At 44.9% G+C, this 21951-nt stretch overlaps 1 protein-coding gene across 1 annotated transcript in view; it reads left to right on the plus strand.

The window, feature by feature from the left end:
* Galnt14 (polypeptide N-acetylgalactosaminyltransferase 14) overlaps positions 1-14870 on the plus strand; it is a 199037-nt gene extending 184167 nt beyond the window's left edge. Inside the window, exons 10-15 of the mRNA XM_090336175.1 lie at positions 862-988; positions 1592-1684; positions 5354-5437; positions 5900-6038; positions 12520-12639; positions 14186-14870. Coding sequence (XP_090192301.1) covers positions 862-988; positions 1592-1684; positions 5354-5437; positions 5900-6038; positions 12520-12639; positions 14186-14344 — 722 coding nt within the window. The 3' untranslated portion in view covers positions 14345-14870. The remainder of the gene's footprint in view (positions 1-861; positions 989-1591; positions 1685-5353; positions 5438-5899; positions 6039-12519; positions 12640-14185) is intronic.
* Positions 14871-21951: the final 7081 nt, after the last annotated feature.

Below are 21951 nucleotides of genomic sequence, written 5' to 3' on the forward strand. Positions count from 1 at the left end.
TGAAAAAGTATTTGCTCTGTCAATCCTTCCCACCCTCCCCTGCCCTGGTTTGCTACAGATTCTTTGGGACTGAAGTTGAGGTAAAAGCCCTTCCTAGAACCTTCCCTGAGCAGTCCCAGAGGATACTTCCGAGATATCTCTAACTCCACCCCACCCATCACTCTGAGGTCCCCACAGCAGCGGAAAGGACTGGAAATGGAGGAGGATGAAATCTCCAATCTGGACAGTATCCTCAATCACAGCTTTGCAGCTTCTAGCATTTTCTTCAGCTCTAGTCACGGTTCACAGCTTCCTCCATTCCCCTGGCTATGTTTCATCGGCAGGCTCTTATCCAGTAGCAGAATTAGCAGCTAGGTGTGGAAGACATTTCCCATACTTTGTCTAAGTGCCTTCTGTAGGTCTAATCCTCTCTGTTGCATCTTATCATGTAGTTTAGCTTGTGTTTATTTTTCTTATGATAGATTTCTGGTCCCAAACTTGGTTAGTCCTCCTCTGTTCTCAAATAGGATTCCTTTTCTTCCATCATCTTTCTAATTGTTTGGGATCACAGGAAGTGGGTTTAACTCACCTTTTACACAGAATCCTTTTGCAACTGCCACAGCAACTCCCTTTCCTGCTTTCATGGCTTCCTTTATTCAAACAAAATTATCCACTCAGAGACCCATCACTCTGGTTGTTCCATTTGTTCTAGAAGCCAGTGTGCTTACCTCTGACCATATGTTAACCCACACTCCCTGGGAAGTGTTAGAGCTGCCAAGTCAGGTCAGTAGTCTTGTCTGGGCCACAGAGGCCTAGGCCCGGTTCCTCAAAACTGGTCTAGTGGCATTAAACAGTAAGGGGAGGGGTGTGATTGTCTTGCAGAAATCTCCTTCCGTGTTTGGATGTGTGGGGGCAGCCTAGAGATTATTCCATGCAGCCGAGTAGGCCATGTCTTCCGGAAGAAGCACCCCTATGTTTTTCCAGATGGAAACGCCAACACATACATAAAGTGAGTGTGTGCAGTTCTCTTCACTTATGGACAAATGTCATGGATACCACAGCTGGGGGTTTGTGTCCTATTAGGCCCTTGGATGGATGTGAGCTACACATCTGCCTCCTGAACTCTACCTGGGCACTCATTGTTAGGACTTTTGCTTCCCTAATGCTTCAGAGCAAATATCTGATGGAAAACAGAGTGATGGCCAAAAAACAAAAAAAAGACCTGGAGGAAGATTCCAAGAACCAGGCTGACAAAGGGCAAGGTGGTCACCAAAGTATCCACTTCTTTGCTCAAGTGACCAGCAGCAAATGGATGTATCTGGTCCCTTTCTCTCTATTTCTTTAAGAATCACATAAATTAAGTTTCTGGTGTGATATTTCTGATCTTTCTGATCTGAACCCTTGGGGGAAATTTTGTTGTTATTTCTAAAACACTATCTTAGAGACAAATTTACCTTTGTAGATTGGGTAGGGCTTGGTATCCTGGGAATAAAAATTGCTTTATCATGGTAGTCCCACTTCATGTTGCACATGTGTGTACACAGTGTATTGCAATTGGACACAACACAGCCCTTCCTGGACAGCCCACTCCTGACATTTCTTGTCTCCCCAGGAATACCAAGCGGACAGCTGAAGTGTGGATGGATGAATACAAACAATATTACTATGCTGCCCGGCCTTTTGCCCTGGAGAGGCCCTTTGGGAAGTAAGTATGCCTATAGGCTGAGAAGGACAGAGAGGTAACAGAGGCCTGTGCACCGAGGCCCATCAGCATCGTGAGTCTCTGAAGCCACTAACCTATTCAGGCTAGAACAATGGCTACTCTTCTTCATATCCCTTAAAACTCTACCCCATCCTGGGTATGCAGGATTTCTTGAAGCTCTCTACAGAGACCTGTCTAAGGACCACCAAATCGAGAGAGGAAACTAAACTTTCCCTTTCCTATCCTCACTTCTTTTGTAGAATGATGGATTATGGGACTGGTCCCCAGGCCAGAATTCTTTCCTGTACTTCTCCAGCCCAAGTTCCCCTCTATCCTTAGAGGAATGCTGTGTATTCACATGGATCCTCCGGTAATACTCAAGCTTCATGGTCAAAGAGGAAAGGAAAGGAATATTTATTAAGAGCTGGGTATCATTGCATGAAATAATGTTACCTTCTCTAAATGCTGAGAAGGGGACTTAGTTAACTCTTGACAAAGAGGAGAAGGTTTTTGCTCTAGACCACACTACTGTAAGAGGAAGAGGGAGACAACACAGTTTGCACTCTTCAGCACAGACTTGATTAGAGACAAATAGTGACTTCGTTTAGGTTATAATTTGTGCCCCTTCAGGCGAACTATGGCTTTTTGTCTTACTAATGCTATTCACTAGTCACAGGGAGGCTGTTGAGGGAGTGTTTTTCACAGCCTGAAATTCTAAGAGCACATTTTCACACAGAGGAGTAAATCAGAAACAACCAAGATGACTGGCACCGCTGACATCACAATACAATTCAGCCCTTCAGCTCTCTCACTCCACCTTTCCTGAAACACTGGTTCTTGTCTTCATCAGAACTTCTGGTCCATCGGTCATGTTCCTCCAACCTTTCTTTACCCACACCCCTCTTCACTTTGGATGCCACCCTTGCTTAAAGTCAGACTTCAAAAGGTCTTGTCCTCAAATCTTCTGTTGTACTGTCCATCTGCTTAATACCCTCCTTCACCATCTGCAAGGTTTTCTTCATTCCTGGATGAACCTGACTTTGGGTTTTCCTACCCTATTCACTTCTATTAGCCAGTACTAGGATATAATAACCTAGTGTTCCTGAAGCTACTCTATATCCATCAGTCTCAGTGTGGCTGTAGTATGCCCACTTGCCTTGCTGCCTTTCTTAGTAACAGCACATCCCCTCCATCTTCAGAAAACCTTTTTCATTTACCCATCTCTGAACCTGAGTCCAAGCCTATCCCCTTCCTTTCTCTTGCACAAATGACAGTTGCTTTCCAGATGAAAAACATCCATTTCCCAAGACAAACCATCCCATTAGCTTGGCCGCATGTACCCCATCCTTCTCGGTCTCAGGGGACAGGTGTGCTTCCTGTGGTTGTTGGCCAGCTCTCCACCAGCATTCTGAATGCACCATTCATGCCTGCTCTCATTCATAAATCAACTTCGATCGAGTTCCCACTGTCTGGATTCATCTCCTGCCTCCTGGTGCAGGGCCTTTCTACATTTAATGTGCACACAGATCTCCAGGGGGTTGTGTAAAGATGTAGTCCACGTTTCTAATAAGCTCCCTTGTAATACTAGTCTGAGAGGACCCACTTGGAAGATCATGGCCGATGCTTTAAAATTTTGCCCACACTGTAGAATTACTTAGATAGTCACGAAGCCCTTGATTCCTGGGTTCCCTTTGCCCAGGGATGACTGACTTACTCTGGGGAGTGGACTGGACTGGGAAATGGGAAAAAGTGATTCTAGTATACAGATAAGGACTTGCCTCTAGGGTACCCCCATTCTCTGTAATTGAACTTATTTCCTCTGCTACGTCAATCCCACACACATGTCTACTACTCCTATCTTAAACTACAAAATTGTCCCTCCATCTAGCCTGGCTCCTCTGACATGCCTGTCTTGTCCTGACTGTTCCAAGCCTAGCTTCATGAGGCAGTCATCTACCTTCTCTGTTACTCACTCTTTTGTCACCTGTGTAGTGGTTCCCACCAGCCTCATCCTGGATCTTTACTCTCTGATGCCCCTGATCAACTCCTGGAATGGCTTTAGACTTTTTTTTTCCAATATTGGGGTTTGAACTTACACTTACTTGGCTACCTCTTACCATCTGAACCATACTTATAGCCAGCTCTCTGATGGTTATTTTGAAGATAGAGACTTCTCTGCCTCGACTAGCTTCAAACCATGATAGACGCTCTTGCTTTTGTACTGCTTCTAGTTTCTGCCTTTTCTATCTCATTTGCAGGATCTGTTTTTTTCTTCATACCCCTTATATGCTTGTGGCCCCCTAGTGCCTATCATAAATCCTCATCATAGTACACATTCTCATCATATTTTTGCAACACACACACACACACACATACACACACACACACACAGCTTTCTCCTCACATCCCTCCTGTTCTTTCTCCTATTCCCCTATAACTGCACATGTTTCTGTCTCATTCCTTCTCTTCCTCCTTTTTGTAATAGTATAACCTGAATCCAGGGACATCTGCATACTGGGCAAGCACTCTACCACCTAAGCCATGTCTCAACCATTTTCTTTGTATTTTATTTTGTAAAGTAGAGTCTTGCTGTTGTCTTCCTAGGCTGACCTTGAACTCTCTCCATCCTTCTGCCTTTACCTTCTGAGTAGCTGGGAAGTAATGTATACCACCACTTACAAGTTCACAGCTCTATTCCTACCTAAGACCTCTCTTCTAGTCACTTACATTGAAGTAAGTGGGCATCTCCACAGTGGTACCTCCAACTCAACAAGTCCTAGATTGAACTCCTAAAACCATCTGTTCTTTACCCACATGAACAGTCTTCCTTGCTTTCCAATCACATTCACATTCCTATGTGCAACTGCCTGTTTTAAGGCCGTGAAGAGCTGCTGTCTGGCAGAACTTCTTTCACTTCTTCATGTGCACTGTTGTCTTTGTTCTCTCCACTCCACACTACTCACTAGCAGGGTTTTTGCCTCATCCACCTTCCCATCTCGAGATATCTCTCTTCCTTTCAGAGCCCAGTATCAGCCACCATTACCACCTTGAATACCACAGACTTCACAAGGTTGCATCTCTGAGATGTCTCTTTGACCTCCACAGGCCCGTCTGGGACATCTGGGTTATGATACTTATTTCACTGTCTCATACAATTACATAGGAGCTTTCCCTCACATTCCATTCTGAGTGTTCCAGGATTATCCCAAGAACAAATACATGGCCATACCACAGTACTAACCAAGGAAGAGGATTCTCTGAGGCTTGGGGCAGTGGGAAGTGATCTAAGAAATGCAGAAAATCCCAAGAGAGACTGTGAATAGATAGGCCCCGATCCCAAACAGTGAAACCTAAACAACACAATGGATGTTCTTACAGCTTTGTGTTTTAATGTAAAGAAAAAATACCCCTAAATTTCATTTTCAAGTCAAGGCACAAGTCCTGTTGTCATTACTGTACTGTTTTAAGTTATTGTGAGGTATTTCCATAGCTCTGTCTGGAGATAGATAAATCTCTTCTTGCTCATTACTCCCAGTATCCTCCAGAGACAAGTGGGTACAATGTGTGCATATCTATCGCTCTTAGTGTTCCTCATCCTGAGCCACTGTTATTGGTTCCATCCCTGATGGCTATGTTTTGTGTTGTGTCCCCTATTGCCCCCATCACCTGTAGCATTAAGAACAGACTGGACCTGAGGAAGAGCCTGCCCTGCCAAACCTTCAAGTGGTATCTGGAGAATGTCTACCCAGAACTCAGGTATCCCTATCCATTGGAGCCTTGGTTGGCCAGAGGGGGAAGCTCTCAGTTGTCTTGGTCTGGGGGAGACATGGCCAGCCACACATTGGATAAAGTGTCTAAGTCTAGGGATGGGTAAGAAGACTAGCTGGCTTTGCTTTTCCCCTGAAACCAGAAGGAAAGTTTACTCAACAGCAGAAAGAATTGAAGTAGCTACTTACAGTATTTCTCATTGGCTGAGGCTTGTGCTCCAGGATGTGTCCCAAGGTCACGGTCTTGTTACTATGGGCTCCATTCCAGGGATCTGTCCCTCATGTGGCTCCTGAGTGCTGGCTTCTCCCTCCTGACAGCATCTTTCCCTTTTCTGGACAGTGCTAAGCTTTATGACAGCCCAGTGGGAGGTGGCCCTACCATTTTCAGAACAAAGCCCCTTACCTCTCCAGCTGCTGGTGAGATCTCATTTCTCCTCATAACTTTCTTCAGGGTCCCCTCAGATTCCTCCATCCAGAAGGGCAACATCCGGCAGAGACAGAAGTGTCTTGAGTCTCAAAAGCAAAACAATGAAGAGCTCCCAAGCCTAAGGCTGAACCCCTGCATTAAAAACAATGAAGCAAAGTCCCAGGTAAAGTAATCATCTGGCTACACCACCACATGCCACAGAGGAGAGCAGCAGCTTCAGGCACTGAGTGCCAGTATGGTCAAGTCTGCAGGAAGGCAGAGCTCTTCTCTGGGCTGAGCTGCCCTGCCACTTTGCTTTTGGAGAATGCTGGGTTTGTGTCGTGACCATGTGACTGTAGGTTGCTGAAGAGATGGGAGATGAGAAGAGGTTCCATCACTTCAGCAAACAGGACCAAGGTACCCTGAGCTTCACACAGCCTACTGGGAAGGCAAATGGGATGGGGCAGAATTAGTTACCGCTTCTGGTTGCCCAAGGCCCAAAGCTCAGTATCAGGATTGAGCTACATTTCCCAGTGCTTTGAAAGTGTTCAACCTACTTTAGACAGTGAAAAATTCATATAACAGTGTCACACATTCACACATGTGTGTGTTATTCATCTCTTCTGTTCATCACATGTGGGTAAGTGTAAGTGTTCACAGTCTTATGAGACTATATAGATGCTTTTGCTTTATGGATTCTGTACCAGACAAAGGCCATGTGTAGTGTAGTACTGGCTTCCAGACTTTGTCTCTTCCTTTTTGTCAAACTCCACAGTTTGTCTTTCTATACTCCAACCTTTTCTGCTAATATGGGACATTGACAGGGTGCTGTCTTCTGAACCCTGCTCTACAATACCTTACCTACATCCTCACCACTTGTCCTACCTCTTGGCCTATCCAGAGGGCATGGCATCTGCCCCTGAATCCCTTCTCATTGTGCCCACCCCTTCATTCTCTGAGATGCCACACTAGGAAGGTCCTGTTGATGTCACGGCCATTTTTATGGCTGTTTTCAGAGATTTTTCATGCCAGTTTAGTCATGGCAGAAGATTTCTGATCCAGAGGTTCCACTTCAAGGTTGTAAACAAAGCTGTAGATGACAGAAGAGAGCTGCTTCTTTTCAGACAATTTAAGGTGCTAACCCCTGTAAAGAGACAATGCTTGTATTTACATATAAAGGTCTAAAAGGGACAGGACAGAGAGTTCTCCTTTCCTTAATGTTTATGGGAATTGGGGAAAGAGTGTGAATGGAGACTCTTGTGTTGTAGATTCCATACCAGGCAAGGGCCACGTATAGTCCTGGCATTGATTTCCAGCCTGTGTCTGCTGCCCTTTTCTTCTCATCCATGGTTCTGGTCCATGCTGCGACTCTCCAGCCTGCATATCTAAGTTTGGTCACTCCCTTCTAAAAGGTCACTTTGGATCTTGAACTGTAAAATCAACAACTCAGTTTATTTGCCCTTTTCCTCTCTGACTGTGGCTCTTGCGAGGATTAAATCGGCTATGAAAGCTGAACACCTAAAACTGGCCTGGCCTGAGAGAGTCTCTTTCAGACAGAGGTTATATTTATTGCAACAAATGCAGCAGTGCTGCCTTCTGTTTGCTTTCTGGTTCAGTTCGTGTTCTCATGTTCTCCACATTTTGGGCGGGGGTGAGGAAGGGGGGAGGGAGAGAGAAACAGAGAGAGAGAGAGAGAGAGAGAGAGAGAGAGAGAGAGAGAGAGAGAGAGAGAGAGAGAGAGAGAAGGAGGGAGGGAGGGAGGGAGAGAGAGAGAGGGAGAGGGAGAGGGAGAGAGAGAGTGCACACATGCTGGGCCTAGAGCTTGAAGTCAGGACCTGGGCACTGAACCTAATATTTTTGCTCAAAGCTGGCACTTTACTAATTCTGGCTTTTTGGTGGTTAATTGGAGAGAAGAGTTTCATGGACTTTCCTACCTAGGCTGGCTTTGAACCCTTATCCGCAGATCTCAGGCTCCTGAGTAGCCAAGATTACAGTCATGTGCCGTGTTGGCTCTACAGAATAATTTTTTAAAATATATTAAAATTATTTATAAGTAGTTGTACAAAGGAGTTGCCATTCAGCAAACTAGATTGTGAATATAATATGTCTTGATCAATATCACTCCTTTCCACATTCTCACCTACCCTTACCCCTTCCCTTACTTTTCTCAATTTTGTAGGGTATGCATTGAATTTTTAAAGGTGGAACTCACCATTAGTAAATGATATCAGCTCCTGCTTTCTGAAAACCCACCACCTGACTTTCCTGTGTGGGTAAATGGACATTTCTCATGTAAAGCATGGAAACTTTCCTTGTGAAATTATTATTCTGAACCAGGGTCAAACCCTGAGCCAAGTGCTTACCAAGCTTCATTAAGTCCTCACACCAACCCCAACACTGACTATGTATGTCATTAGTCTGCCCACTTGACAGATGGAGCCATGGAGGCTTGGCATCCCTACCCAGGTAGCATATTAATGATACCAGAGCAGGCTTCAGTTTTGGGTCTGCTGTCTACATACGGCACATCTGAAAACTAGGTTGGGGTTGCTCAGCCTCAGCACTATTGGCATTAGGACCAGAGGATCATGCTTTGTTATGAGCACTCTCCTGAGCATTGTAGGATGGTCAGCAAGATCTCAAGCTTCACCTATGAGATACCAAGAATACTCAGTCAAAATAATCAAAAGATACCTTCAAAAATGTCTATATGTTTCTTGGGTGGGCATAGTAGATGGCAAAATTCCCCCACTGTTTCCTACCTGTTAGAGCACAGAGCCTTAGTCAGTTCCAAGACCAGCCCCTCTGCCTGAGATTCTCACTCCTCCCTTCCTAGACTCTCCATCCAGTGAATTATGATTTCCAGACTGGGCACTGTGGCCCCTTTGAAGTTTTCACAGTTGCAGCAAGTGGGGCATTTGCTAGAGAAAGAACCTTGCTGCCCACATTTGCCAGGCCACTCCTTACTCCAGCAATACCTATTTCTGAATAGAGGGCTCAATTTTCCTGGAGTGGAATCTTCGCCTTGTCCTCTAGCTGGGCTGTCCTCAAGGAGGCAATGGCATATCACAACAGCAGCCACCAGACTGGCCTCTGGGTTATCCTCCTAGAAAGAACTCTGTGTGTGTGTGTGTGTGTGTGTGTGTGTGTGTGTGTGTGTGTGTGTGTGTGTGTAGGGATATCAATCGTGGGTAGAACTTTTGCAAATGGAGCCATCAGTAGAGGACCCAGCATTTACCAAACCAGGCCAGACCGGCTTGAACAACGGCTGCTGCCTACCTCCAGACCATTCTGACTCAGGATTTGTTTAATAAACCCATTCATCACCAGCCCCTCTGAGAAGCCTGACAGGAGCCAGAACGGGACTGGAGCAGCTCTCCTTACTTTCCTGCTGCACCTGCTCCAGTCTCTGTTTTTGTCTTTTTTTCTTTTTCTTCCTCTCTTCCCCTCTTGCAGATGTGGCTAGAGGTCAGCCCTCTGCTGAGAGATTCTGAGGACAAATGATTGCAACACCAAGAAAGCACCAGCTGGTGAGTCCATGTGTATAGGGCTCCCATGGCAGGCTCCTGGGGGGGTCTTTGGAATGGTTTCCTCAGACTCCAACCCATGAGTGTGCCATCCAGTTTGTCTACCCCTTTCAAAGGTATTTCTTGATGAGGGGGTCTCAGATGTCAGGAGAATTCATCCTGAGCACTTCTGAACCTGTAGGATAGTCAAAGAAATGTCAGATTGGCTTTAAGAAACTGGTATGTTTTAAATGTTTGCGTTTAATCCCTTAATACTTTTAACAAAAAAAAATGCAATGCTGTTGTATTGTGGTTGTCTGAAGATAATGACAGGATTTATTTTTAAATGCTAATTCCTGTTTCCTGTGGAATTTAGAGTGGGTAATGGAATGGAGGATCAGATTCATCTGTCCCTGTCACTGACTGGCCTCATTTTCAGAGGATGATAGAAAGCTAACATTGAGACCAGTTATCCTGTGAGTCTGAACAAATGGCTTCCTCGCAGCTCTTGGATTTGGACTTGTTCTTCTCCTCTATCCCTACAAGCCAAGGAATATTTTAGGCTTAAATATAAGACCCCATCCTTCTAGATCACATTTCATGTATCTAGGACCATAGAATCCCCCAACCAATGGTCTGGCCTGATTTCAGGATCTGTATAGCTCTCATGTGTGGGTTTAGCTTTTCGGATGGATTGTGACATGAATGCAAAGTCTTAGACCCAAAGGAGATCATTTAGCGAAAAGTAACCATACTCTTGTATAAAGGCTGAAGTGGGAGAGGGGAAGACACAGGCAGGAAATTAGTGCTATGTGTGCCCTTGGGTTGAAGTCTGCGGTATACTGGCTTCCTTTCAACCTCTTGCCACAGTTTCCATCAGTATTAGGTAGGGGACCACTCACTCCCTAGCCTGCCATTGTCAGATGCTGCCATGGGGGTGGGGCCCCCACCTTTGCCTTTCATAGCAGTTGTCATGAGAAACTGATCACAGGGGAGAGTCTCTTGCCAGCTATTGTCTATCAAAGTAGAGATGATATATGGTTTTAATACTTATAACCTTGAAGAGGAAACACAAGGACATGTGCCTTCTTCCACCACTAAATTTACCTAAACAAACTCTAGCACCAACCAGGTCTTGGCTAACATCATCAATGGCAGAGCTCTTAGAGAAAGCTGCTATGGGGGACACTTACTAGCATATGATCTTGAATAATCTCTATGAGCCTTGGATGTCATCTGTAATGTGGGAATAATAGGAATGCCTCCTTAATGAGATCTTATGAAGATCAAGATAGTCAATCAGTGGTAAGCTCTCAAAACAGTTCCCAACACAAAACTGCTCAATAAATGTCAGCATTATTAGCCACCCCTGCATTCTGTCCCCCTTCAGCTTGCCTTATCCTGAAAGGAGGACAATAATGTGTATCATGATGATATTCTCAGGGCCAAAGGAAAGCTTCTTGTTACATCCCAAGGGAATCTACTTTATGACTTTGTGTTATAAAAAAGTTCAAACATAAATAGTTGTAGAAGTAGATGGACTAAAGTAAGGAACTTCCATATATAACCCATCATCTGGCCACAAAAATTGTCAGCTCTGACAGTCTTGTACCATCTGTAATCTATCTACTCTGCAAGGACTACTTTCTAATTCAGATAATCTTACAACACCCACAGTTGTAAAGGGACACCAGAATTCTCAGGCAGGAGCCCCCTTTGAGGGGGTCCTGGCTCTCATTTTTGCTGATAGCCCCATCTTTGTATCAGAAGGTTCAGATCAGAGAGTCAGGGGTTATCATCTAGCAAATAGAGAGTAACTCAAAGTGAAGATGGTCATGTTGTTAGTACAGGGACCTTAGCCTGCATGAGAGAAGGAGGAACAATCCAGGTCCCCGCAAGCCATTAGAGAGAAGCAGACCACGGAAGTCAGAGTAAAACCTGAGCCAGGAAGCTGGTAATGAAGGTGAAAAGGGAAAGGTAAATGAATACCACATCAGCTTTGGGAATAGGTGGTCCTTTGGCAAAAATTTTTCTACCAAGGGTCTCATTTTTACTCATAGATTAAGGAGAAGTAGCCCATGAGTGGCCTGGTCCAGAGACTGGGAGTCAGCAAGTCCATAGGGATAGGACAGAGAGGAAATCCAGTTCTTGTTGAAACAGAGCCCTGTCTGAAGCTTCCCTTCATCTGGAAGGAATCCAGTTCAGGAATCATCTTTGCTCCTGATAAGGGCAAATGGCAGGCATTACCCTATGTTACAACCTCGGCAGTTCACATTTAGTCAGCACTGGTGAAGCACTGTATGTCTCCTGCCTTGAAATCTGGGGAGTCCTCAGGCTTCCTAAGCAGTGGCACTCTGTGGTCTCTGGCACTTGGGAAGAAATAGTGAGATCCATTCCTGATAAATGAACTCCATGAGTGCCTAGCTCCATATAGTGTCAGATTTTTTCTTGGGTAGCTGTTGTCTCAACTTCTTTTCCTCCAGAAGTTTAGGGAATAAGTTATCTACTATATGTGGCACATCAAGGTGTGTAAGTGTATGGTGTGTGTGTGTGTGTGTGTGTGTGTGTGTGTGTGTGTGCCCTCTTAAAATAACTTCATTTCTCTCATAATTTCCTTCTTTCCCTCCAGTTTGTTCTTCCGCCCAGTCTGTTGATGTGCTCTCTTATTCTCTTTGTCATTCAATCTGCCTTTTTATCATAGCCCTCATGTCTTAAGACACTGACTTGGATTCCCTTCAAAGAAAGGGTGACATTCTAAAGACAGCTTGGGGAGAGGACTTCCAGGGGGCTGCTTGACATGTCACATGTGAGAACAGCTACTCTTAAGATGTGATCTCTAAACACAGGTACTGGAGAACACACAACTCTGTTGAGGTGTTATACCATCTGCTGTCCAGAGTTCTGAATTACTCAGTGCTTTACAGTGGCTTTCTGCACGACCTAGGTTCAATCCCTGTCATGGGGCATGGGGTCCAGTTTCCATGGGGGGTGCCACCTCTTGGTCTGGCATTTTCCAAGGTGACTTTGTTGATGTCCACTACCTACTGCAGTTCCTGAAACTTCTTACCAGGCTGTATTGATTATCTCGTATAGACTTGGTGGTGGTATTACATGCATAGTAACTTCCTTGCTCCTGAGTTAATGTCCCTGGTTCCCCAGGTATGGGCTTTCACATACACTCAGCAGATCATCCAGGAGGAGCTGTGCCTGTCTGTCCTCACCCTGTTTCCTGGAGCCCCAGTAGTTCTCACTTCGTGCAAGAATGGAGATGACAGACAGGTGGGTACCCACATTGTTCCAGGGGCATGGCTACTTTCCATAATATGATTGACAAGTCTATGTCTCACAGAAGGGTCTGTTGTGAGAGTAAGGATTCATAAGAAAGAAGCCCTCCTAGAGAGGAGGTGTGAGAAAGCAGCAGTAGTCACAGTGGTCACACCAGTCAGCTGGCACACGAAAGCCTGCAGATCTCTTCTGGCCACACCAGTTGACCTGTCTGCTCTGTCACAGCTCCATGCCCCATTCAGAATTCCATACAAGGATCCCAGGGCCGCTAGGGTAAATGTGATTCAACCCTTTGCCTTCAGGGCCTTGCAGTTTGTCCTCTCCTACTCACCACAAAAAAAAATCACAGTATTCTAGCTGTGTCCTGTGCCTAGGTACTCTAGCAGCACTTGGTTTCCTATCCATTTGCCACTGATGTGAGAGACTAAAATTCAGTACGTTTTTTGCCAGTCCTGGGCCTTGAACTTATGGCCTGGGCACTATCCTTGGGATTTCTCAAGGCTAGAGCTCTATCACTTGAGCCACAGCACCATTTCTGGCTTTTATCTATGTATGTGGTACCGAGGAATCGAACTTAGGTCTTCCTGCCTGCTAGGCAAGCACTCTACTACTAGGCTAAAATCCTGGCCTGAAATTCAGGCTGTGTGAAGCATGGCAAATACCCAGATCTCCTCGAGCTTCCTTTTTCTCTTGTGATGTGGAATTGATGACACTCTGAGTAGCTGTGTAGAGCAATTGGTATCTGTGAAGTACAGAGCTCAGTACCCAATCAGGGGTGGCCTCCAGTACTTATTCATCCCTCTTTCCTGGTCATATGAGGGCAAATCTAGGCAACAGTGCATGAGGCCTGTGGGTGCTTTGAAGAAGTCCCTGCCCTTCCTCCTGTCAGCATTGTTGATTCTTCCCTACTTCATAACTGAGAAGACATGGGGGTGGGGTATATGTGTGTGGATTGTTCCTTCAGTGGCCCCATAACAGACTCCCTTCATGGCCTGTCGTGAGAAAACCTGCCTCCTCGTGATTTGTAGTTTAGCTTTGAAAAATTCAGTTTAAAAAAAGACTCAAATGACATGGTGTGAACCATTTGAACAATTAGCAGACATTTTAATAAACTGAATATCAGGGGAACTGAAATATCTTTTGAATTGGTGGGGAGGATTGGGAAAAAGATCTGATGAGTAGAAAAGGGAAAAGTGGTTGAATGCAGTTATAATATTCAATGTATATACATGAAAAAGAAAACTTGATACGGGCTAGTGAGAGAATGATAGGTGGAAGGGAGAGGGAGAATATACACATTCATGGACATGTTCAAATGTAACATCCTTGCACACCATTTGTAGATTAAAAAACTAAAGACATACCTGGCGAAGTACTTAGGGACAGTATTTCTCTATGAGACCATGGAATCAAATCTTTGGCTGCCCTTGGCATGTATTCTGGCCTAGATGCTGCTGGAGAAACTTAAAATTACCAGGTGGACACAGGATACTATCCACAGATAGCTCTGGCTCATCCTCTCTACTCTTCCTCTCCACAGCAGTGGACCAGGACGGGTGCGCGCATTGAGCACATAGCATCCCACCTCTGCCTAGACACAGATATGTTTGGTGACAGCACTGAGGATGGCAAGGAAGTCGTCGTCAACCCTTGTGAGTCTTCCCTCATGAGCCAGCACTGGGACATCCTGAGCTCATGAGCGCCCCATCTGGACTCAGCATGGGGGTAGTGCTTCCCCAGACTGAAACAGACTGACAGACTGGAAACTGGGCTGTGAACAGCTTAGGACTGCACCAGACATCTGGGACTGGAGGTGGAGCCAAGCCCCCTCCCCTTCTTCCCCCCCCCCAAGGATAGGAGTACCTGCCTCAGGGAAGATGGAAGAGCACATCACCAGCCAGTGGGACAGAGCAAGAAACCTACATGTTGTGTGTTGTTGTGAAGTTCCAGTCCTGGCCACGTCTTGCCCTCATTGATCCCTAGAGACAAAGATCCAGTGGGAAGTATTGGTTGTTCCTTTTCCTCAAGAGGAAGTCAGAGAGAAAAGGAGTCCTTTGCCATCAGGTCAGGACTAAATTGAGAGATGACCAAATAGAAGTGGCTTTCAGAACAAATAAAGTTAACTTTAGAAGTTGTCTTTGGGTACCTCACGCTGTGTCTTGACTCAGTGATAAACTCAAGTCTTCATTGGATGTGGGCAGGACAGAACATAAGGAGAGAGAGACCTGGGCTCTTAGCTTACCATCAGCTAGCTATATAGTACATATAAGTATATGCTACACATACACATACACACATATACATGTATATACATGCGTGTATGTGTATATACATGCATATATGTGTATATATTGATAAGCATATGTGTATATATGTGCATATATATATATATATGTTTGAGCTGAGCTCAAGGCCTTACACTTGCTAAGCAAGTATTTTGCCAGTTGAGCCACATCTCATCCCTATCTTAAAAAAGATATGTCTCTTCTTTGGCCCACAACTTCCTGTCATGTCTCCAGGTCACCTGTGTGAATGAGACTGGATCTGGAGTAGTTACTGATACAGATCTGCCACATGAAGGGGCTCTAGGTTTCCTGTGGAAAAAACTTGGTAGAGTTGACATGATATCCAGTCTCCTTGGTTAATTCTGGTGCTCTCTGTGGTCAGTACAGTCATAGAGCCTGCGGCAACATGGATGCCATATGGTCTTCTGTTAGCATAGCAGTTTCTTATTCCAAAGATTCTCCAATGTACTGCTGTGCTCTGGAAACTGGTTATAGCCCATTCTTACTAGGGTTCAGGAGAAGTAATAAGTCATATTGTTTAAAATGTTTCTGCAATATGCCCAACACACCCAATGTGCCCAGGTAGTCCACTACATGTTAATTAGCTGGTTTTACATCTATTGCCCCATAAAAATTACCCCCACACCAGTTTAGCACCTTAAAGCACCACATATTCATTGTTTCTGTGGATCAGAAGTCCAGACTCAGCTGTGATTGAAGAACCGGTTGAGTCTGTAGTCAGCTCCGCTGGGGCCACATCTGTTCTAGGCTCTCTCAGTGTTTGTTGAAAGGACTTGGCTTCTCCCAGGCCCTTTATCAGAGGCTGCCCTCAGATCTTACTTTGTGGGCCTCCCCAGCATAGTGGCTTCCTTCTCCATAGCAAGTAAGCCAAGGAGACAAGAGTTTCAGCAAGATGGGAGTTACAGTTCCTTATGTTTGAATCTCATAAGACACCTCAAAACATGTTTGCCATTTTCTATTCTGCAGAAGCAGTCACCAGCTGCAACCTGTGCTCAAGAGGAGAAGGTCAGTCTGGAGAGTAAAGACCAGAGTAGTAATTGTGGGGAGCCATTAGAACTCATCTGCTCCAGTGAGTATTAGATCCTGAGCAGAAGGGATTTCAGTGATGAGGTTGTTCAGTGTCATTATAAAACCCATTGCTATATTTCCATTCTAGACTTGGAAAATAAAGGGTTGTTTGTACACAGACCCAGAATCTCCTCTGGTGGTTGTGTTGGTTTATGCAATACTTCTATTTCCTACCTAGTTAGAATTAGGTGGCTTTATTGAGGCTACTTCACCCTAGGAAATGAAGAGGAGGCTGTGAAGATGAAACCAGCCATAGAAGAAATGCCGAGGTTCCTTCAGGTATGTGTTCACAGGGGTCAAGGCAGCTTTACAGGGAAAATGTAATTTCCAGCAATCTCTCTGAAGTAGATGAAGCAGGTACCACACAAGAATCATAAAAACAGAGCTGGGAGTTGCCTTTTGCTTACTTCTCATCTGTGCATTTGTGCCATTTTTTAGTACCCTGGTGATTTAAAAAGTATCTCTTGCCTTATGTGATCCAAAGATCTAGACCAGACACAGCAAACTCATAATGGGTTGTTTGTATGAATAGCTTATTGACAAAACCATTCCTTGTCCAAGATGAAGTGACTTTACTTCCATGTTACTACCCCCATAAAGTTACCAATTCCTATGGCACCTGAATCTCAGGCACCCAAGAGGATGAGGGAGAAAAATAGAAGGCTCTGGCCCAGGAGGACAAATACTTCTCCAACAACATTCCATGTGGCAGAATAGTGAAGATTCCACTCTCACTGACCTCCATCTCACCCTAAGACCTTGGAGATGATAGTGAAGAGTTCCATTGAAGGGTATAGAGGGAACCCTGTGAGTAGAGATACAATGGCTCTCCAGGAACTGCATGCAAGGTACACACACATCTTAAGGCCTTCTTCATGGGAACTGCAAGTTAAAAAGTTGATGATGCAAATAGGAATCACTACATCTGTGTAGCATGCTGTCCACCATCTTCAGGATGATGTAGCCAAAGAAAAAGTGGAGTGGGATTTGAGAACAAGCATAGAAACAATTTCAAATTTTCACCAATCCTTAGGGAGACCCCTGGCCTGTGTGTGCACAGTGGGGTAAATGTGATCCCAGGTTTAAGAATTTTGGTGGATTAAATCAGGGTCCTTGTTCTTCTCTGATGATGAGTTTGAGTGTCAAATGTTGGTAGCCTAGAATGCCTCACATGGTATGTCACCTATAACTGTGAGTGAAAATAAAAGTTTATCAAATGACAACAGCCTGTGAAAACAAATAAAGACCTCTAATATGCATATCTTCAAAGCCCATAAGATTTAGGCTGTAAATTATATTGGGAGATTCACTCCCTTAGAGCAGTCTTACCACTCAGCATCCTATCTGGCTAGTGGGAACAATGTGAACCTCTTTCTGAGTGTTTTGCAATGTTGTGCAAATTATATGAGAAGAAATTTATACATGCTGTGTGTGTGTGTGTGTGTGTGTGTGTGTGTGTTTTCAGCCAACCCTCCATATCCACAAGTTCTATATCTGCAAATTCTGTCAACTGCAGACTGAACGTTGACAGAAATGCACATACTTACTATACATAGGCATTTTTCTTGTCATTATCTCCTAAACAATATAGTATTGTATACCTAGATATATTATACTAGGTATTGTAATGCCCAATACCTAGTATTCTACTAGGTATTTTAAGTAATTAGAGGAGATTTAAAGTATATGGTAGAATATGCCTGTGTTATATACAAGTACCACAGAACTTTATGTAAGGTACTGGAGTAGCTACAGATTTGGGGATCCATGGGAAGGTGTAAAACCCTATCCCTCATGGACTCTGAGTGACTGACTCTTGTTAAGTGAAAAGAGAAGCAAGGACTTCAAGTGTTGTTGGGTTTAGATTAGAACTAAGGGAAGGATGATGTTGAGGGAATAGAGATAGTTAAGGGGTTTTTACATAAATCTGGGCTCCACACAAAGGTTATGGATCCTGGTGCCATGGTAAAGATGAAACTTATGCTCCTGGAAATTGGTTTCCTTTTGTGCTTTATAAACTCCTCCTGCCCTCCCCCCACACTTTCTAAGCTCATCAGTGGGAATTTTTTCCTATGGGCATCATGAGTAGTCTGGTTGTGGATGCATACCTCAGGGAGGCTTACACTTGCCTCTGCTTGCCTCCTCTAGGATCCTGTTGGATTGCTTTGATTTCAGGCCAATTTTGGCATTGATTTCTCTGTTGGCGGTTTTCACACTCTGAGAGATGAGAATTTGGACCCTGCTTCCATGCTTGGCACAAGCTTCGATTGCTTTTTTCCCCACCCCCAACTCTAGTCCTACTTCCCTGCCATTGTCATTCCTTCAGCTGGTAGGTGGAGTTTGTTCAGCCCTTCCAGGCACCAAGTAATATGGAAGTCTCATAGCCACTGTTCTGTGCCCATGAGGCTGTGACTCTATTTGCTCCTGCTTATTTGTGAATCCCCAGTCTTGCTGACATGTTTCTGCTTTGATTCCCCTCCAGCTCTCATTCAGCACTCTCACTTTAAATTTCCTCTTGTTTTTGGAATCTGGAATCTCTCCCTTCTTCCATTCAAATGCAGCTGTGATTTCAAATTGTCTTATCCAATATTTATGTGTGTGTGTGTGTGTGTGTGTGTGTGCACACGTGCGTGCACGTGGGGGGGGAGGGGACTTCTGTATTGGCTCAGAATTCCTTAGTGCTGTAATTAGCTGTCAGCCCTGTCTTACCCACTGGCTGGAGGACCGTATCTTATTGTAGACACTCAATAAATTTCTGTGAATGAATGAGAGAATGAGCATGTGATTCTTTAGTACCACATCCTAATTACCTTCTGGCTAGTTATCAGACGTTAGAGTTTTCAAAAGACAACCAAGGCAGAAATGGAAGACCAAGAAGACAAACTTATAACAATAAAATCTCGTTATAATACACATAGATTTAGAGATCATGCATATTTAACTTCATAATGACAGAGTCTAATACTGAAAATGCTAACTGGAAAGAACTATCAGTAATGGAAATCTTTAATACTGCAAGGGAGCCTGGCCAGAGAGAGAGGGGATGTATGCTCATAAATTCAGAATGGTGATAGAAGAGTGGGTGGGAACCCTTGACTTTCATCTATGAGTATCTCTGTCACAGCCAATGAATCATGCCTGGCTTTCAAAGGTATGCTTACCTTGAACCTGTGGTGCACCTGAGTGTCCCACTGTGAAGCTCTTGTCCTGTTCCCACTATCTATTCTTTCAGCACCTGGGACAGCACCAGGCATGTAGAAGTACAGAGATGGACTGAAGGTTAGTGGAGGGGTCTGTCAGCTTGTCAGCTGTGTAGAAGTCCCATGTGGAAGGTGGGGGACCATTCACTCTTGTCACATAGAGACAAGTGTCTGCGCTCTGCCATGGGCTATGGCCCTTGGCAGCCCAACTCGGATTAGCCAAGTCTGAAGCTCCGAGCTCTTTTCCATTTGCCATGGAGCTGACTAATTTAATGAAGCCGTCACAGTGCAAACCTCGGGGCTTATTGGAAAAGGACTTGAGCACGACATTATTTCACAGCAGTAGATTGCATCATTTTCATTTCGCAGCTTTCCAATGGGAAATAATAAAACAAAATTACAAACATAATGAAGAAAGGAAGAAGGGAAGAATAAAGCACTGGTGAGAGATGCATCCTCAGTACTGTGTCAGGGCTGGATCCCTTACTCACCTGAGCCAGTAAATATTACCTGGCTTCACACTGCAGGAGAATGTAGTGCAGGATGGCTGCACCTGCAACTGAAGATAAGAGACCGCAATAACTCACTGTCCAGCCTCAGCGAAGAGCCATGGGCATCTCTGAAAATATCCTGCTACCTCGTGTTTCCAGAAATCGCTGTCTCCAGAAGCACACTGTGGCCTTAGCCAACCACAGTTCTGGGGTCGAGAGCCGCTGTCACGGGGGGGGGGGGGGGATGTGCATCTTCCTTCCCACTGAAGACAATGTCAATAGGATTTTTCCTATCCCTGGATAGAGGAAACAAAGCAAGTCCTGCCTTCATCCATCCTGCAGGGTGCTTTCACAGTGATCTAACAGCCAGAGGCTAAATAGCAATCAACAGAGGGACAAAGCTTTTTCCAAAAACTGTTCTCATTAATTGTACTGGGGTGCACAGATGTGGTGAGATGGCAGAGCTCTGCTGAGCCTTCTATTTGACTCTGTGGGCTTGTCCTGTAGCCACTGAGGTGCCCCAGGCCTGACCCCCAGCCAAAGGACTGATCCTTTCTTCACCCAGGTTCCAGATATCCCCCTCTGACATTTACTGAAAATGGGCCCCTTCTTCTGATAGTGGAGGAGTGTGGGACCATTTAAACAAGTACCCTCCTAACTGCTCTAGGAGCCTCATCCAACATGGCCCACCTCCTCTTCTCTCCTCTGAAGTGCGTCTCTACTGCCAGACTGTCCCCCTCCCCTGGGTGCCATCCATCTCTCTCCCACCCTGATTCAAAGCAAAAATGTATGGGGCCTCATCTCCCCCTTCGCTTTAACATCTTCCTCCTAAGTGCAGGAGGAAATCCTTCTGCTGTAAGATAATGTGAGTTCCGCTCCTAGCTCCTCTGGGTCCTAGATGTGTAACTAGAGGAAAATTACTTAACCTTTCTGAGTTCAATTATCTCCTCAGGAAAAACCCAGAAATCATATTTGTCTCATAATGTTATTGTGAGGTTGAATGAAAAGATTTTCATGAAGTTCTTGGCCCAGAGCTGAACATATATTAGGTCCTCTATACTTTTGTCATCCTCTAGGTTTATTGTGAAGATTAATCATCAGATCCTAAAACAGAGGGTGGGGCTTGTGGGTAATGAAAGCTGATCCCTTAGGTCAGCCCATGCAGACTGCTGTAACAAGCATACCTTGGTAGGGTGACTTAAACACTTCCCTTTACTTTCTTTTTGCCAGTACTGAGGTTTGAACTCAGGGTCTCATGGTTGCTTAGCTTACTTGCTTATGTTTTGTGTTCAACCACTTAATCCATGCCTCCAGCCCAACTTTTTGATATCTAATTGGAAATAGAGTCTTTTAGACTTTTCTGCCCAGGATAACTGCAAACCTCAGCCCTCTGGATTTCAGCCTTCTGAGTAGTTAGTATTATAGGCATAAGCCATCATCACTTAGTTCAAACATTTCTTATCATTTTCAAGGTTGGCGCATCCATGATCAAGGCACCAGAGGGCTCACTTCCTGCTTTATAGACAGTAACCTCCTGTGCCCTCACTTGGCCGGAAAATGGTAAGACATTTCCTCTGGGTCACTTTAAGAAGGCCACTAATCCTACTCATTTGACCTCTCCTCTAATAATGTTCAAAGTCCCACCCTCACCCTTTTATATTGGGGGTTAGGATTTCAACATTCAGTCCATGGTACCCCTTGATCTTATAGGTCCCTTTAAGGTCAGACTGGGGTTAGAAACTCTCCCGTGGGCTTGCATAGGGCTGTAGAGAAGGCTCACCCAGACGAAAGCAGAGGAGGGAAGGGAAATATGAAACCTCATGGTTTACCCAGCATGTACCTCTGCTGTATACACACTTCTGTTTCCATGCCCTTCGTGTCCACTCCCCCATGGAGTTTTATGGGATGTGGGGGGGGTGACAGTGTTTGGGGCACAGGTGTCACAGGAGAAGACAAATATGGAAGGAGCTCCATGGAATGGCAGACTTAAGTACATCTTGGTCCAGAACCCTCAGAGACTTCCTCCTCTCAGCAGAAGTCAGGCTTCACTCCACACCTAGAAGCTCTGCTTTCTACTCTGTTAGAAATCTCTTCTCTAGCATGAGTTTGGCTCTTCTGTCTGAATCCTTCCTCTCTTTGTTCCTCTGCAGTCCTGAACTGGCACCATCTCCACTTTTGGAGCTGCCCCTAAATGTTGCCACAATACTGCATTCCGCCTGGGGACAAGTACCCACTGTTCCC

This window comes from Megascapheus bottae, chromosome 7, assembly GCF_031878675.1.
Source record: "Megascapheus bottae isolate mThoBot1 chromosome 7, mThoBot2.hap1, whole genome shotgun sequence".
Classification (NCBI taxonomy): Eukaryota; Metazoa; Chordata; class Mammalia; order Rodentia; family Geomyidae; genus Megascapheus; species Megascapheus bottae.